Here is a 19,251-nt window from a genome sequence, read left to right as displayed (position 1 = left end):
GCACCCATGCTTTAGTCGAGGGATCCTTCTCTCTACTGTTTTGGGAAAGCTCTTCATAAACAAACCAAGCACACGCAGGGAGCGTCTTGAAAATTGGCAAGTGTTTTGGACGTTACCTACATGGGTGCTTTCAGTTACGCTGTCGGCATCTTTCTGACTGTTCTACACAAAGAATACTCACTGTACATGGCATAAATTTTTCTAAGTCAAGCTCCGAACAAAATACTGCGCTGGTCTGAGTATACAATGGTATTGAATTAAATCTCTTATTTAAGTGAAATGTCCCTTGATTTTTCAATTTTCTTTTATTTGTTTGTTTAATAGGAAAAGAATTCTGACGAAGGTTCAAGTGCGATGCTATTTCTTTTGTTAAAACTTCACTTTTGCTTATTCTTCCTCTTCTGGTTTTTCTTCTTCTCACAGGATGAATTCCATCCCTTCATTGAAGCACTTCTGCCACATGTCCGAGCCTTTGCATACACATGGTTCAACTTGCAAGCCCGAAAGAGAAAATACTTCAAGAAGCATGAGAAGCGCATGTCAAAGGAGGAAGAGAGAGCAGTGAAGGATGAACTCCTGAGTGAAAAACAAGAAGTGAAGCAGAAATGGGCATCCAGGCTATTGGCAAAGCTGCGCAAAGACATCCGACCAGAGTATCGAGAGGATTTTGTGCTCACAGTCACTGGGAAGAAACCTCCTTGCTGTGTGCTTTCAAACCCAGACCAGAAAGGCAAGATGCGGCGAATTGACTGTCTGCGTCAAGCAGACAAAGTCTGGAGGCTGGACCTGGTTATGGTGATTTTATTCAAAGGTATTCCGCTCGAAAGTACTGATGGTGAACGACTCGTAAAGTCCTCGCAGTGCTCTAACCCTGGGCTGTGCGTACAGCCACATCATATAGGAGTTTCTGTTAAGGAACTCGATTTATATTTGGCGTACTTTGCGCAGGCAGCGGGTAAGTGCATTTATCAGAAGCATTTCTTAGAAATTTTATTTCAAAAAGATAAGCTTGATCTTAGTTCTTGTGAAACGGTTGTGCTGCATGTGTCCTCACCTTAAATTTAACCTTGTGTAATGGTTGTCTTGTGTATATACTTTTCTGTAAAGGTAACTTTCTACTGCATGCTCCTATAGATAATCTAGACCCTGTCCTGTTGCAAAGTGCAGCCTAAAGTTGGCAAAACAATCTGTCATTTTAAACAGGAATTTGGTTTTTTTTGTATAAGAAGCACAAATGGTCATAACAGGCTTGATCTGAAAACTGTGGTTAAACTTTCCAGCTGTGTTTCTCATGCCCTTCATGATATAGTTTTTCTTTAGTATCAAGTCAGCATTCTTTCTTTCTTTCCCCCTCCTACCCTTCACAGTCTACGATGGAAGATGAAAATTCCTACAGGAAGTATATTTTGTTTATGTGTTTAAAATATCACTGCAATTTTGGTGGGGTTCTGTAATATATAAAACAAAGCACATACAACTGAAAAAGCCTGACCATTGGTTTGAAAATTGGGGTCAACTGATGCCCCAAGGTGCTGGCTCAAGAGTTATGCCAGCTTGGGTGTAGCAGTGCAATCTGCAACTAAGAACTAAGGGAGTCTTATGCTGCAAATTGTCTGCTGCCCAAGTGTCAAACTCTAGATTCCACATACTGCTTACAGTGGCAAAGTAATGCAGCATGTGGCCTTCCTTCACCAGCTTTCTTGACATTCTTATATTTACAGGTACATTGTGAGAGTGCAGGTCGTGGCCATGAATAAAATAAATGCAGGAAATGATTCAGCTGTCTGATTCATTTAGGGTTTTAGTGCTTTTGTTTGTCACTTTTAACATGAACTGGTGTTGTACCATGCTAAAGCCTTGCACTTACTCCTATTGCAGTCCTGTCAGTGCAAATCACTGATCTTCACAATATCAAACATTTGGAAAAAGAACCAAGCCAGCTTTGTTCTTGTCACTTAAAAACGTCCTTTACAGTTTACTACCTTTACTTTACTACCTTTGTTTTTTTCTGAAGTAAGTTGTGTTTAGGAATTTTTTTGTGATTGTTACTGCCACCTTTGGTAGTTTTGTTTATCCTAAGCCAGCAGTACTTTGGCAGATTAGAAACTTGAGTCAGCTTTGTGACCATTGGCTCTGGAAATAACACAGATAGCTACTAAAGGTTGATGTGCCAACGCAGTCAAAATACGTTGGAAAGTAAATTCTATTACGCTCCCTACGTTGCATGCTACTTTTTATTAAAACTGTGAGGTGGATAGGACAGACCAGGATTAAACACAAAGGACAAAAATGTATAATCCTGTAAATGTAGTGTACTCACATGTTCACTGAAATAAGTGGAATAAAATGTATGCAGCACTTTTAAAGAATAAGTATTTTTAAATTGGATACTTACTGAAAGTTCTGTGCAGAAAACCTACTGGATCCATTTTTGGCCTGCTTGGAAGGTTCAGGAGTTTTCAATGGACTGAGCAGCTGCCAGTGTTGGCAGAAAGCATGAACTCTAAAAAGTGCTTTGTCCAACATGCCAAAGCCAACATGGGAATACGTGGCCACTTTTTTTTCGCTGACGCTCGGCTCTTTCCTGTAGTCTGATCTGAAGCGCCATGTTTTAGGGAGCAGCGATTATATCGCTGATAGGTTTTTTAAAATAAAATCAAACAATTTTCTTCTAAAATTAAAATGGGGTGCTTTCAGTTATGATATTCAATGTTGAAAAGTTCAATTATCTACAAGTGTTCAATGGTGGTTAAATAATCTCTCTAAATCTTTTGTCTAAATAAATTTAAATAACTATTCAGCAATGCTTCAGCCTTTTTGGAAATAACGCAAAGCTGTATAAAACCAAAACAGTTAATTACTGATAATAAGCAACAGTTTGAAGTGTAGAAATATTTTACTGTGAATATTATTAATAGACCTATTATAGTTGTTAAAACTGAGCGATTGTTGGAAAAACACAAGGTATTTCTGGTGTATTGGAAGTATATATATATTTTTAACAAATATGTGAAACTCTGATCAATAATGCATTCTGATTTTATTGTTTTTCTCTTGACTTGTACCATAGCATTTGTTACTTTAGAATTTGTTAGGATCTGAATGCAGAGATTGTTTGCTTTCAGTTGATTTAAGTTATGATTGTTCCAAAGATTCATAATATGGTAAGCACCAGTGACTAGTGTTATGTCACCTGTCCTGAGTTTCTATTTGTTTAGCATGTTAGAGTTTAGTTATAGACCAACAGACCAACTTTCAAGATCTTTTCTTGAGAACACTCCCTTTGTTGAAGAAATGTTAAAATGAAATAATGATAGCTGCACAAAATCTAGGGAATAAACAGTTTACATCTTCTATGTAGTTTAGATTATCTCAGAATTGTTGCATTTGGTAAGGTTATATGGGGTATAATTGGAAATTATCAGTAATGTTAGCAAACAGTTTTTAGATGAAACAAGCCATTGTAGTCATGCATAGGGTCATTGATAACTGAAAACATTATAACCATCAAATACACTTTACCAAGGTTAAAATAATTCAGATTTTATAAGTTTGGTAATGACAAAATGTAATATAGTGCTTGCTACATTCTTAACAAGACTGAGCAGTTTTTGAAAAATCCTTTCTAGTAAATCTAGAGAATTAAAATGCATTAATGAAGTAGATTGAACAGTTCTAAATATCCAGTTAATTTTTTCATTTAGTTTGCTACTTAATAGACAAGCTCTTTGTACCCATTGATTCGCTTTGTCAGCCCAATGCCCCACACAGCCATCAAGTGACAACCTAGAATGATACTGCATTGGAGGAAGGCAAACTTTCTTTTGAAGAAGTGTGAGGCACAATCTAATTTATAGCGTGTATGATTAGCACTGACCCCAAGTCAGAATGGCATCAGTCCAGGCACGTGTAAGGGTCATGACTTAAGTTGTTTAGGTCATGACCTCAGCCACCAGGCATTCGACCTCTTAGATAAACGGTGATCTTTGCTTATTAGTGGGCACTCATGCGAATGCTGTCTTCAGCTTGTCAGTATTGTTGTGACCCACTGCCTATGCAAACAGTTTGTGGAAAGGAAAACTGGGTTGAAATAGAGTCCAAGAGTTAAGGGAATCCTTCACAGTCAAGTTTAAGTGGAATGAGAATTTAGATGCAAACATTGGCTGGTTTTCATTTAGAAGTTCCTTAAGAGATTTTTTGCCTCCCCACTTTTCCCTTTTTTCCCCAATAAGTGGAATAAAAGTAATCTACAAGAAAGGTGTGCTCTGATCTCCATTGCCTGTAGAAATTTTTAAACCGATATGATCATCAAATGTGAATACTTATTTTCGCTATAACTCATTTTAATATAGTGTTTCGTTTGGAATCTGATGAAATGTTGCTCCGGTGTAGCCCATAGACCCCCATCAAATTCTTTACCATGACGACCAATAGTAAGATCTGTAACCTAACTGTCTGTGCGATCGGATAGTGTTTAAAAAAAAAATTAAGGAAGACTTGGATAAAAGCTTGAGGGAGGTAGTGAATGAGTGAGGTGTAGTTGTTTTTGGGACAAGCCAGATATACTATAGATTCTTTTCTAGTGCTGTACTTTGTTTTGTTCCTTTGTGTGTGATTCATAAATCATTTCACAATTAAAACTGCAATAATACCATTGCATTATTTATAAGAAAATACTGTGCTAATTTCATGTCAATTTATCTCTTTAGATTTCAGATATAATTAAAATTTAAAAATCCAGTAATTCATTAAAAAAAATCTGAACTATATGCTGGAATAATTTTTTTAAACTTTGAAATGTTTGAACTACATAACTTTAACATCATTATTTACAATCGATCTCAAACTTATGATATAATTGCAGCAAATTGCAATGATGAGGAACATTTGATTTTTAAAAAAAATACATAAATGCAAATTGTTAGACTCCCTGAAGATCCTTCGTGTGTAAGCCGTCACCAGCCACAGGTTTTATCTAGTGGTAACAAAGCCTTGAATATCGCAAGGGCAATTTCCACCACTTTTGCACGGCAGCAGTTTTACATTTCCCTTTCTTTCCATGCCACGATGAATAACAATAATTTTCAGCTATTTAGGGTGAGTGTGGTAGAAACCACAATCTTTGTTGTGGTCAGTGCAGTACACAGCAGGGCTGAACGTTTCACTTGGTTAGAGCCTTGGCTTCATTGCTGGGAGACCCCAGTGACTTGGATTGGTGCATATTTTGACATCGGCTCTAATCTGCTTCTGCTGCCTGTTATCTACCCAACCAGTGAATGGATGTCATAGTTTGGTTTTGGAAGCTATTAGTGTTAATATTTTTTATTGAAAACCTTACATTAATTCTTCAAACTTTAGTAGCTTTTAGCAGTGCAATGCAAATGCAATGCAAACTTCTTTGTTGTATTTCCCAGGGTTTTCAAAAAATTTAGCAGCCCTTTCAAATTTCACTTTATATACAATGTTTTACAAAACTATCTTTAAATGAATTCAGTTTTGTAATATTATGTATCAACATGTTTGACTAAATTTATTATGGATACATTAGTCCTTTGGGAAGGGATGATACACATGAAATGGAACATGTTTAACAGATTAGATTTGATTTTAAAGTTCCACCAGTTTAGTCCAACAAAAAGATACAGTTTATCTTGCCTAATGGATTAATTTAATTTATTTTCTTTTCCTCTTTTATTGTGTCAGTCTGCATGCTTGCATGTGTGTCAGGGTTGTGTGTAGGGGGTGATGGTGGTGGGTGCATAGGTGTTAATTGAACAAATGGTGCAGATGCTTCTTTCAGTATAAATTCAGTATAGATAAATTCCTTGGCTTTGAACTCTGTCCTGAAAGGTAGCTTGTGCCAAACTGTCCTATGTCCAACATGTTGCAACTTTATTCACCTGACACGCCTTCTGCTTTCTGAAGATTATGTCTGGTTAGTCTGTACACCCACACATGGCAGTTAATTTGGAAATCCTCTTGCAGGATTCAAAAAAAAACTACTGGAGTGAACAAACGAGAGCAAGAAGGAGAACAAAGTGAGAAATTGCTTTGCAGACTTTCTTAGCGACCGTATCTCTTTTGTTTTGCCAACGGCAATTGTTATTCAAAACTAATAAACATCAAACTAACCGGGCCCTTTTAAAAAAAATGCTAAACAAAGATTCTTTAACAAAATCTCCTTTTAATGTTTTTCCAAGTATATTTTTATGGGGCAGTAAAATACAGTTTTGCCATTATCTGCTTTGATTGACTTTTATTAGAAGTCTCAAGAACTCTGTAAAGTGTGTCTACATGATGGCTGACTGGTATTAAATGTATTCCTTGCAAGACTGCAAAATGGATACTGTTTCTTTTTATAGAGTTAAAATCTCCATTCTCTGGCCTTTCATGGACCTCGAGCACTTAAAAAAATGCCTTGATTTTCTTAATTTAAAATAAGATCAAAATCTTGTAGTGTTGAGCCCCTTCCTCAAAGATGAGGAGATATTTTAAAGAGGTGGTTTCCCCCTTAGTGCCCTTCTTAAAGATTGCATTGTTAAAATAATTAGAATTAATGTTTAACATCCTTTTTTGATTATTTGTTTCCTTTTATATAGTTCTGTTATTATTTTAAAGTTTGAGTAAGCTGTAGGTGCTTGATGATTTTTTTCAAGGAACTGGTTGCAATACTAGAAGGCTGGAATTCTGTTAATCTACACAGTTAAACAAACGATGAGTGACGTACACTGAGTTAATGACCATACGTTAAATAATGTTAATTTTCTCAATCGGTAATTCCTCATAACCAGTTTTCTCAATTATCTCACCATGAATCATAATTTTACTTTGTTTTAAAGAAAGGTACAGCAATAATAAATAGAGAAAATAGTTTATAATTACAAATGGTCTTGTAATTTTTAAAAATTAATGTCAGCTCATTAAACATCTCATTTTGTGCTGTGAACGAATGTGGATTTCGTCAAATTTTGCAAAACTGTCTCATACCCCACCGAACAGTGTACCAACATGTAGTATGACTGGAACAGCTGCCAACTGACAATCAACGTATCGCCCATTCAAATAGTAAAAAGTGGATAACTCTTTGCTGGTTAAAGGTCATAAATGCAATACTAAACGCTGAAGGGTTTTTTTTCATAATGAAGCCAGTATTTAAAACAAAAATTCATGTAATGGGGAACACATTCTTGTTTTTTTTTAAATGAGCTGGTTGCAGTGACGTGTTCTTGCATTGGCAATCCTGACTTTATTCTTTTGTATGACCAAATACACTGCCAACATTTTTTTTTAAACTCCCTCAATCCTTTCCTGGCAAACAGGAGTTCTAGGTAGTCATGCTGCAAATGCTGGTGAGAACAATATGGTTTGAAGCTTTTGGATTTGCTAAATGTTGACACTCCAGAGGAGAAAAAAAATGCAGTAATGATTGGCATTTAGAATCAGTCAGTGTAACATGTACCCTGCAATTAAATAGCAGAATAATGGGAAAGACAGAGGGACAATTTCTGTGTGAGCTATCTAAATGGACCTCATTTTTACTGACTCGATTTGTCTAACAAAGTAGTTCAAAGATTGATATATCAACTTTTGAGGTTTCTTATATCAGTAGCGTTCTTACAAGCACAAAGTAGAATATTTGTTAAACTGGGACATATTTTCACTTTGCTGCAACCTCCGCTCTCTTCCCCTCTCTTTTTGTCTGTCTCTCTATTTTTCCATCATTCCTGATTGCTGCAATCCTCATCTAACATGCTTTCTCCAATTGTTAGCATTTAGGGCACTAGAATTTCCATAGTCACTGTAAATGTTCCTTCGTAATTAGCTGATGGTAAATGACTTCTGCTTTTCCCCACCCTAATCGCTAGCTCCCCACCTCCCACCCACCCCTCATTACATGGGAGACCCATATCTGTTAGTTGCTCCATCTTGTGGTCTAACCAAGAACTAGCAATTAAAATACTCCAATGAGGATTGCAGAAAGTTTAATATGTTTTTTCCCCTCTTAATATAATAATCGTGCCCTTGTTCCATCATTCACCAATCGTTTAAGAGCAGAATATGCACTATTTCCAAGTCTGTGACAAATGCAAAAAGCGGGACATTTTTCATTAATGCTTTCAAACATTTAGGCCATATCAGTTGTTTTTAAAATACTTAATTAATGACCGACTCCATTAGTTTGTGCAAAGAAGCCATACTAAATGCTTTGACACTTTTGGGTTTAGTAAAGATTAAATAATAGGAAATCTTTAAGTAAAAGAAAAATAGCAAGTCTTCAGACTAGTAGGAAGTGAGGAGGTAGGGTGGGAGGTTTTTTGTGCGTGGGAGATGGGGCAGTGGTGAAAGATGCAACTAAAGTTTGCAATATCTATCTGTTGAATCTGTAGTGTTCTTGTAGGAGTATATTGGTGTACTGAGGCCAAGCTGTTCGCATGGACGATAGTGTTTGAATCCCACCCCTAGGGTTTAGGATGGAAATCACTCCCTCACTGATGTCTGACAAGGGTTACCACTTCAAAATAATTCAACCTGGTCCCAGGGGGAATACTGTAGTAAAGTACCCTTGGTGCATTGTGAAAAAGAAAAATCTCAAAACCGTACTCTTGCTTGCTTCCTTGGGTTACTTGTATGGATGACATCGAGGAAATTAAAACTCAACGGGGAGTGAAAAACAATGGAGGCTACTTTTTAAACTTATCATTTAACATTTTCTTCTAAAACAAAAATATGAAACTGTTGTATCTGAGTAAAATGTTTCTTGAGCAAGTATGGTTTCTAACCACAGACAACCTTCTTCACAAAAATAATGAAATTTGAGGGTTTTGTCTTAGCTGAGCACCAGCTCTCCGGAACATACTCAATTCTCAATATGAGGAACACAGGTTTATGACCAACTTTATGCAAATGATGAAAAGAATTAGTCCAGTGAAACCGCAAGAGCTTTATTGAACAGCTGCGTGATTGTGCCTGTTTTTTTCGATGTCCCTCAACACCAGGAATGCTTCCAGTGTTCAGCTGCTAAATGTTACTGTAGCTGATTATTCCTGCATAGCAAAAACCTATAGAGTATAGTCATCGGGAGTGCTCTTTGTTGTCAGAAAGATGTGGGTAGGATGAAAGTAATACTTTTTGTTAGCCATTGTCTTCTGTGGTTAAATCTAGGCTTTTGAAGTATGCAGGCCTGCTCCCGTGGCTTTTGGTGTTTCATAGTGGTTAGCTTTAGAGTAGACCATTAAAATAACTTTGACATTTTCACAAATGGCAGTAAAGAACTGAAGTATATATATTTTTTATTTTGCTTTCTTTTTGGTTACAAATACAGTGCAGGAACTAAAGTTGCATGTGTTTGATCTCAGAGCTAACACTTGGTTGTTTGTCTGCCGCACGGAATTGGAAAACCTTTTTAAATTCCTTCCTTCTGCTAAAGACGCAGATGTAAATTAGACATGTGAAGTACCATATATTGTAAATGATAAATATAATTGCTGTCCTTGTCTATGTTTATCATGTCCGCTTAACCAATAGAGATTGATAGAGCACATATAGGAACTTACTATAAAAAAAATACAGTGCTGTATGCAAGCAGATTGCAAGCTCCAGTGACAGTGATAACTGGAATATAAAATGGGCAAAAACAATAAGTTGTAAAATATTGTCAGGACACTACATCCAGAATCATGGCTAGAATTTGGCACTGGTTTGTCAATTTGACATTTCTTGTAATATTTTTGCCAAAAATGTTAATGACCAAACCAAATAGCAGCAGCGCTATCTACACAAAGAACTGAAAAGAAAAACTTTGAATTGAGTCAGTCACTCAGCGTTATTAGAGGAAGAGTTGTTACTATTTTAAACAGCCTTCTAGCAGGAAGTTTTAAAGAAAAGAAAGTTCGCGAGTTATGAAACTGATTTTCATTTTATTTCTGTATCCAGAGTAGCCCTTTACCCCACAACTTTTTGAATCTTAATACTTTCTCTTAAGCCCTGTAGTAAAGGATGTAAGTTTCAACGAGCTGTAATTAGTGCCACAAAACACATCCTTGGAAACGGATGTCTCTGAACTTTCTGGCTAATGTGTAAACAGATTGGCATCACTGATTACTGACAATTTAATGGTGTCTCTTTAATTCAGAAAACTTGCTGTTTGCTTTTACAGTTAATATAACACAGCTTTATTTTATTGATATTTTGCATATTCTTCCTAAATACTTTATAGTACTATTGAAGTTGGGCCTGCGGAGTGATTATTTTGGAAGATTTAGGGTAGTTGTAACTTAGCACTATGAAAATGGATGAACAGATTGTTCCAGAATGTATCCAATATGGCTGCTGTCACGGTTCACCACATCTGATGGCTCTTCTATTTTGATTGAATGCTTCAAAAAATTAAATTTTAGAAAACATAACCTCAAAAAACATCTCAGAATAGAGACAAAATCTTGAACAATTAGTCTTGACTCCAATGAAAATACATCCCTCATAAAGGGTATTATTGCTGTTTAGTGCTTATAGAAAAGCAAATGAAGATTTGTGTGTTTACTAAGAGGCTTGCATATTTATTTATTTTAACATCTTAAAAAAAAAATATTGCTGTCTAGTTTGGATTGGGTCCTCACTAATTTTGTTCTTGAGTAATAATTTACCATAACCAAGGTAAACCTTCAACTTTTTAAATACTGGGCCACCTTTTTCAGCCATCTAGAACTTCATCAAATTTGATTATTTGGCTGTTTCACAGAAGACAATGGGAAGTTTTGGATGTTTGATAAGTTCTTTCCTAATTCAATCCAAATAAAGTTAATTTTTTATTTAACTGTTAATTGGGCTGTAGCATTTTTTGTATGTAATAAACATAATGACCCACTCATTAGGAGGCAGTTCCCTTTAACACTTTCTTAAATAATGCAAGGATATAACATCTCACTTCTTGTTACCTTCTTCTGGTGCTCCATGTAATGTAATCTTGGCCAAAAATCAGGGCTAGACTAAACTTAAATAATTAACTTTTTTAACATAAAGTGAGTGGATGCAAATTAGGAGATGTTGTCAATTTTGTATTTCAAGAGCTAAATTATTCTTGTCTAATTAAAATAAAGTCATTGTAGCAATTTAGTAATCCAGTGATATTGCTAAAATTGCTATGTATATATTTTGTGAATAATCAATTTATTAAGTCCATGCAAGAAACTACGTTTAACAAGCAGTTCCATATTTCTATGTAAAAATATCTTTAAAGAAAGAAACATATTTACTATGTAAACAACCATGTACTCTGAATTGAATTATAAAAATACCACTAACATTAAAATTGTGTTGTAAAAGAAATAGGGAAGGCAGGTACTTAAAGCTGTGAATAATTCACCCTTTTTTAATCACAATTGAAGGAGCCATTGCACAAAAGCTTGCATTAGAATTTGACATGCACCTCCAACAGGTATTGGGATCTAAGTGGGAGCACCTACAGATATGGCAGATCACTTCTAGAATGTCCATTCAAGAATTCAACTTCAACAGTTCCTTGAACTAATCATTTTAACAGCTGGGTTATTTGCTGTTACTCTGTCCATTTCCATTCTCAATAAATTAAATGTGTTTTTTCAGAATCTGACTTTTTAAAATTTAATTTTCCTGGGACTAAATGTTGCAAAGTCAATATTTAATTATTTTAAAGACCTTGTCTTCTATTCCCTTCACCTGTTGTACATGAATCTTCTTTCATAGACAACATAGTCCTTAGCTCTATATTAGTATTTGAAATGTAGAACGTTGCAGGAAATAATAGAAGTTTGGATTGCAGGTCACAGAGCTGCATGTGCCAAGGATATTCACGCAGGAGATTAACAAACAAGCGAAAATGGATATATAGTCATTAGTTCCTATTACATCATTTAAGAAAAAATGTGGGAGATTCCTATGGGAAGTAAAATACTTGTAAGAACCAAAACAATTTTACTTTTTTAAAATAAATCTATCATATTTTAAAAATATAAATGAAACATATCTGTGCCCTCCAAAATGAAACAGTGCTCACTAGCAACATTAGCTTCAGAAGGAAATTGAGTCAGAAGTTGTGGAATGTGTAACCGTACACAACAGAATAGCTGGTTACTTGAGAAAAGGCCTGAGTGGGTATGAGTCAACATTATAAACACAGCAGTGTGGTTTGACCACCTAGCGATTGCTAAGAATACAGTTTGCCAGGGTGACCACTTGGATTTCTCTGACCAACCAACTTTCATTTTTGTTAGTGCCTCAGTAAACTTAAGCGTTGCTTATGGTAATTTGAAACAAATGCTTTGAGCCTTCATTTTACAATCGTTGAACCACATGTAACACATTAATCTGTATCTGGGATTAAATGAAAAGTTATTTTCGCTCTTGTTATTACTTGTTTTATTCTTTCACTGTTCTCTCTGTCTTAAATATACAGAGGGCAATATTCCTGAGAATGGCTAATCACCCTGCTCCCCCAAAACATTTAAAAGAAAAGTAAGAATCCATTGACTAAAACCATGAGTGCTGATCAAAAACATTCAGATTGATTACACAGCTGACATGTTGGCTGCTATAATATCTTATCAACCACAACATAGCATTATTAAAAAAATGTGATTGTGTCCTGCAAAAGTGCAATCAAACCGATGCCTTGGGAGTTGTTGGCAGTTTTGGTGAAAGGGGAAAGAAACCTTGAGGGGATGTAGTATATGATTTGGCTATTCAGTTGTGAGCAATAACTGCTGAAATACTGTCTTCTTCATTTCTATTCATCATCATGGTTATTTAAAATTTGTCAAATTGCACAAATATTTAGAACAAGTTAACTTTTCAGCAACATCTAAAATTTCTGTGCATTTGTAAGTTAGTTAATGTATGATACAATTAAGTGGCACTTTATCTCCATAATGTTGATCGGAAAAATATCTTTCAATAAATAAAATTGTCATGGAATACAATAACTGGGGAAAGCCCCATAAATGAATAGAAGCTTACACTTGAAGCTTACACTCAGAAAGTTTAGTTGAACTTAAATAGCACTTTACCATGATTTAGATCAAAAAATGATCACAATGTCAGTCAACTATTGTTTAGCATAAGACAATGATTGTTTCCCTGTAAAATTACAGCCTTGAAGTCTGCACACTATACCAATGTTAGTCTGCAGCACACATTCAGTTTTGTCCTTTGTCTTTGGTGAATTCCTATTGACTCCTCACCTGGCAATCAGGTGAAAGCTTGTGTTTGATCAGACTTGTGGAACCATTTATAAAAGTAGCCAACTGATAAGCTATTATTTAGCACTGTAATGACTCAGTTTATATTGAAATATGAACAAATGTTTCTAAACTTCAGTCTGCTGGAGAAATCACGACTACTTGGATCCAAAAAAGAAAAGTATTAGCAATCTACTAAAGTCTACTTTTTGGGATTTATTGGTTGTCTTCATTAAGTATAATATGCTGTACGGAGATTTGCACTACGTATTAAAATAAATTGTCAGCCAGCTAAAGGTTAAGCAAACTCATGTACAGTACTGATTTAAATACAGTTGGAATTGCTTGGCACTGGAAAGAATGTTCTCATTGATTGGCATCGATTGAATGACTTCAAATCTACCCGCAAGACGACCCTCTGGAGCAGCTTCGGATTGTTTCTATAGTAACTGCTCTTCTCCAAACATTAACATTATGTTTGGGTCAGGAAGGGTATACAAAAAATAGAGAACCGTTTGGGCGGGGGGGGGAGGATTTTTTTTGATTATCCTATCATGCAGAAACTAATCCTTTTTCCCACATATATTCTAAGAGAAAAGTGGTTTGAGAGAAGAAGATGCAGAAAGTAATCTATTTCATAGTCTGATTCGTTGCTACAGGTAGTTCATGAAATTAACTTCATTCTCTTTGTAATACTTAAGAATTCAAATAAAACAACTATAGTTTGTCATTATAGTAAACTATATAAATATGTTTGGCAAGACCCTGAACAGCCACCTAGTGCAAATATGCAGCAGGAGACGAGACCATGCAGTTACAGATCCAGGCCTGTGAAATAAATATCTTTTTCCCTTGGTGAATTGTTGTAAATATACAAAGTTAAAAGTGAATTGTTAGGAACACCCCAGTCGTTGTTGATTATGTACATATATTATGTGTACAAATATGAGGTATAAATGCCGATATCATTTATAAACCCAACAGTTGTATTGCATTCATAATTAAATTTTGTAAATGAAATATTATACATATTGTACATCATTTGTCAAAACTAGATTAAAGGGGTCTGTCAGCATTAATACCCAAGTAACCCCTTCACTGTTGGTTCCAGGGTTCAGCTCAGCAGTTCAGCTGGAGTTGGATATGTTGCCATATTCAGATGCATTTAGTAATCAGATGAGACTCTCTGACCAATTCATTAAGTGCAGTGCCTAATTGCATGAATCAATGACAACAACAACTTACATTTATATAACACCTTTAATTAGTAAAACATCCCAACCACTTCACAGGAGCGCTATCAAACAAAATTTAACACTCAGCCACATAAAGAGATATGGGGCAGGTGTCCAAAAGCTTGGTCAAAGAGGTAGGTTTTAAGTGGTGCCTTAAAGGAGAAAAGAGAGGTACAGGGAAGGAATTCCAGAGTTTAGGGCCAAGGCAGCTGAAGGCACAGCTGCCAACGGTGGAGTGATTAAAATCAGGGATGCTTGAGGCCAGAATTGCAGGAGTGCAGATATCTCTGAGAGTTCTAGGGCTGGAAGAGAATACAGAAATAGGGAGGGATAGGCCTTAGAGGGCCTTGAAAACAAGAAAGAGAATTTTAAAATTGATGGGTTGCTTAACCAGGAGTCAGTGTAGATCAGTGAGCACAGGAGTGATGAGTGAACAGGCTTTTTTGTGCTTTAGGATCAATGTTTCTTGTAAGATGCATGGCTGAATAGGCCGGGCACAAGTTGATCCCTTTGAATTACCACGCATGCACAGCCACGCAAAAAAATTTAAAGGGCCCGTGCACTTAAATAAATCACTTGGGTGCTCCAATAAAAACCTAGAAGGTACATTAGTTAGGACATGGGCAGCAGAGTTTTAGATGATCTCAAGTCTATGGAGAATAGAATGTGGGAGGCTAGCTAGGAGAGTTTTGGAATAGTCAAGTTTAGAAGTAACAAAGGCATGGATGAGTGTTTCAGCCGCAGGTGAGCTAAGGCGGGCCAGAGTTGGAGGGTGTTATGGAAGTGAAAATAGGTGGTCTCAGTGATAGTGCGGATATATAGTCTGAAGTTCAACATGGGGTCAAATATGACCACAAGCAGTTTGACAGTGGAAGAATCAAGAGAGGTAATGGTGAGGTAGAGCTGGGTGTCATCAGTTTACATGTGGAAACTGATATTTTTTTTTGGATGATGTCATTGAGGGCGGCATGTAGATGAGAAATAAGAGGGGGCCAAGGATAGAGCAGCAGTGTCGACTCAAAGCAAAAATTTGCCCTTGAAGTATCAGAATAAAAAGGTACATGAATCTGATAATTAACTTTGAATATCTTAAAAATCTGTTTTCAAAATTTGTGTTCATGTGGTTCAGATTTGGGATTTGCCAACTGCATCCCTCTGGCTTCTCAATATATTTAAATTCATAACATCCTAACCTCAGGTTACCCAGTGCTGGAATGTTCTTGGTGATAATTTGAGCATGGAAAAATAATTATTTGCACAGCCAGCATCTCCTGCCAGAACTTTATAGGGTTCTGTTTTCAGATAAAGTAGAAAAATGGATGCTTAATTTTATTGAACTCACACCTTTGCACAGAGTCAATGTTTGTAGTATGCATTGTGTTGATGTAGATATTTTTATTCTTTAAATAAGTTCATTTGATAGTTCATATATATCTTTGATATGTATATTCCTGGCCATATTTATGAGCTATTGAATCAGTGTTATTGTTTTATGGGCGTTCCTTCATAGAACCTCAACGTCATTGATGACATTTGCCTTGTACAATGACTTGTACAATATTTTCCCATGAATCTAGTGTTTTGCTGTAAGGATGCACTTTGGAACATGTCACATCATGCAGGTGGTTAAAGGATAACTAATTAATTGCTGTCATTTGCATCTACATTTTTGTCTGTGAATGTATGACTGGCACCTATAAAGTAAACTTCTTTTTAATATTTTGTATTGGTGTCTAGTAGTTGCGTTCTGTAAACTTGCTGAACATTTCAGGTTACTAAATTGTAAAAGCAGATCCGAAACAAAATCCAGTTAAAAGTTGTCAGATTGAGTCACTTATTCTGATTTAATTTGCAATTCTTTGCTTTTTTAAAAATGGGATGTGGGATTTGGATTCAGTAGGAATGGACATTTTACTTCCTGGATGAACTTCAAATTTCATCTGGTATATCAAGGGTTATATTTCTATGAAAACTTTTAAGGGGAGGCATGCATAAAGGCTGAAGCTAGTCAGACCTTAATAGGTTGAGATTTTTTTCCCCCATTTCTTAATAGCAGCTTCAGCTAACAGCTGAGAATAGACTCTTTGTATTCAGATGCCTTCTAACAAGACGTTCATTGTCTTAAGCCCCTGCCAGGAGAACGCGAGCCACTGCACTGCCTTTATTGTGCAGACTTTGATTGTATTTGAACTTGATGAGGACCGCATTTGAATTGTAGTCAGACAGTTCATCTGTAGTTTTGTAAGGGCTGAGAACTAGCCAGAAACTGCCATGTTCATCTAATTACCTCTTTGGATAAGATGGGGTGGGGGGAGGGAGAATTAATTGAAGTTTACTGTATGGTGTGTCAAACAATGTGACTGTTTGTATTACCATGGGAACTTCTTGACTTGTGGCAGTTCTGATCAGAATTGTGCATTAAAGGATGGTGATATGTTTTAGGTTTATGGAATACATATCAATTATCCTATCATTATTTCCCTCCCCATAACAAAAGACCGTTAAAGACAGAACTAATATTATTTTAATGAACTTTAAGTCTGTTTTGCTCTGTTAAAAAAATTATGAACATCTTTGAGTTATTTTGCTGAATTGATAAATTGATTCCTGAACCGTGCTTTAGAGCATATTCAAAAAAATATAGGCTGCTTTTATTTAAGATCTTTTAATATTTGTTTCTTCTTTCCACCTCCCCTGCCACTCTACATTATGTTAAATTATCAACTATTAAATGCAACACTCAGTCACGTCACAAGACCATTATCAGCAATGGAAGTTCCATTCATTGTCCGGCATTCTTCTGTGGTACTCGGGGACACTGCTCCTTGTGTGAGGGATGGGGGGTGCAGGTGGGGAAAGGCAACAATTGTGGGCTATGTTTCATGTGTGAGAAACCCTGTTAACTCACTCATGCCTCTGATGCTCATGAATTAGGATCTTTGTACTTGTAAAGTAAACTACTACTGCCAATACCTTGAATCTTTTTGAAGTGCAACTATAAAACTTTCAGTTTTAAATGAGAAAGCTTACCTTCATTTGGCAAGCGTACTTCAAATGAGAGCATAGTTCCAGCAGTCAATAGGTCCTGGTTTGCTGCAGTAGTCATAATACATTTACCATTAGTGTTTTTTTGAATTTGAGCATAAATTGTCCAATTGCTTGATTTCATCCTGTTTAAGTGAGGACATCTCCATTTTAAGATATAACTAAATATTCTGTTCCAAAATAGAGTAAAATAAAATTTTACCTGCCAGTATCTTGATGTAATTCAATTCAAGGCCTGCTTTTAAGGAACAATCATACTGAACATTTAACAAATTAAAATGAAAGATTGCCTTTATATATACAAAATGCATGTCTACAAGTACACAACATTGTGAAATAACCTGAAAAAACATGTAGAGAAAATTATTTTATCAATTTAATATTCAGGGTAAGAGCACATGTATTTAGGGTAAGAGCACATGTCATGAAAGCCCAGTAAAGTATTATAATTTTCTCCAAAGTTATCTGATTTTTGATTTTTATCAAAATAGTTTCTTTGTGCTCAAATTAAAGGGAGATATTTAGAACTGTCAACACCAGGATACTATTAAATGCCCTACCTAATTTTAAATCAAAGAATCAAACAATAAAGCTTTTTAGCAGCTCCATCTGTTTAGACAGTAGCAACATTGACTGCAGGCTGCTTTTTAACTTCTACCAGCGAACTAAAACAGGTTCATGATGAAGCCCCAATCCTGATTTATTCAGTATTGTACATGTTTAAAAAGCAACACTGTGGCAGATGGAGCTGCTAAATGCCTTGTCCTTTGATTTAGAGCTGGGCAGATACTGCTGCATATACAGCTTGATGGTTGCAGTCAGAACAATCAATACACTGTAAAACTCAATCAACAGAAGAAATGTAAAAGAGCCTCTACTTGCTCTGTAATGCACAACACTCTGAGACTTGGACTTGAAAAGCTGCCTTGGCATCCCACAATGCAATGCAATGCCCGCAGCTGCTGGCAGTTGGAAAGAGAGCATTGGTACATTGTGTTTCATATACTCCAAAAGACTTCAAAATTAAGGATTGCTTTACAGATTTGCAGTGGGCTGCATGATTGAGACTTGGGTCCATTATTAGCATTAACTCTTTCCAAGCTATACAGTATTCTGGTGTGCACTTTTTCAATGAAGTTAGGAGTGCTGCCAGTAATGGAGCACATTCATGTTCTCGTATTCTGCATACCTAATGGTGACTTCCTGACTTTAGCCAAAGATATCTGGGGACAAGTTTGCTGAAGATACCTTACCTTACTTTCTCACCTAACTTAGTATGAGGAGGCTGCAAAGGAATTTAGACAGGTTGAGTGAGTGGACAAGAATACAGAAGATGAAATATAATTTGGGGAAGTGTGAAGTTATCCATTATGGTAGGAAAAATAGAAAAGCGGAATATTTTTTAAATGGGGTGAGACTGGGAAATGTTGGTAATCAGAGGGACCTTGGAGTCCTTGTACGCAAATCACAAAAAGTTAACATATAGGTACAGCAGGCATTTAGGAAGGCAAATGGGTATGTTAACTCATATTGCAAAAGGATTGGAGTATGAGTGTAAAGAAGTCACACTACAGTTATACAGAGCCTAGATGAGACCACTTGCAGTAGTCTATATGGTTTTTGTCTCCTTGTTTTCCTTAGAGTGTAGAATATACTTACTGAGTACAACGAAGGTTCACTGACTGATTCTTGGAATGAGGTGGTAGTCCTATGAGAAGAGATTGTGTAGACTAGACCTATATTCCCTATATTCCATTATG

General features: G+C 36.0%; 1 protein-coding gene across 16 annotated transcripts in view; it reads left to right on the top strand.

Moving 5' to 3' along the window:
* Positions 1–19,251, top strand: part of nfia (nuclear factor I/A) — an 801,190-nt gene that overhangs the window by 277,028 nt on the left and 504,911 nt on the right. For 15 of the 16 annotated variants that reach the window (XM_078561185.1, XM_078561178.1, XM_078561189.1 and 12 more), the window contains exon 2: positions 424–955. In XM_078561185.1, coding sequence (XP_078417311.1) covers positions 424–955 — 532 coding nt within the window. Of the gene's footprint in view, positions 1–2; positions 250–423; positions 956–19,251 lie in introns of those variants that run through there. The other variant, XM_078561184.1, reaches the window with a different exon arrangement.

Source organism: Cetorhinus maximus, chromosome 17 (genome assembly GCF_964194155.1).
Source record: "Cetorhinus maximus chromosome 17, sCetMax3.hap1.1, whole genome shotgun sequence".
Taxonomy (NCBI): domain Eukaryota; kingdom Metazoa; phylum Chordata; class Chondrichthyes; order Lamniformes; family Cetorhinidae; genus Cetorhinus; species Cetorhinus maximus.
Note: the sequence above shows the minus strand (reverse complement) of the source record. Positions and strands in the feature narration are given on the sequence as shown.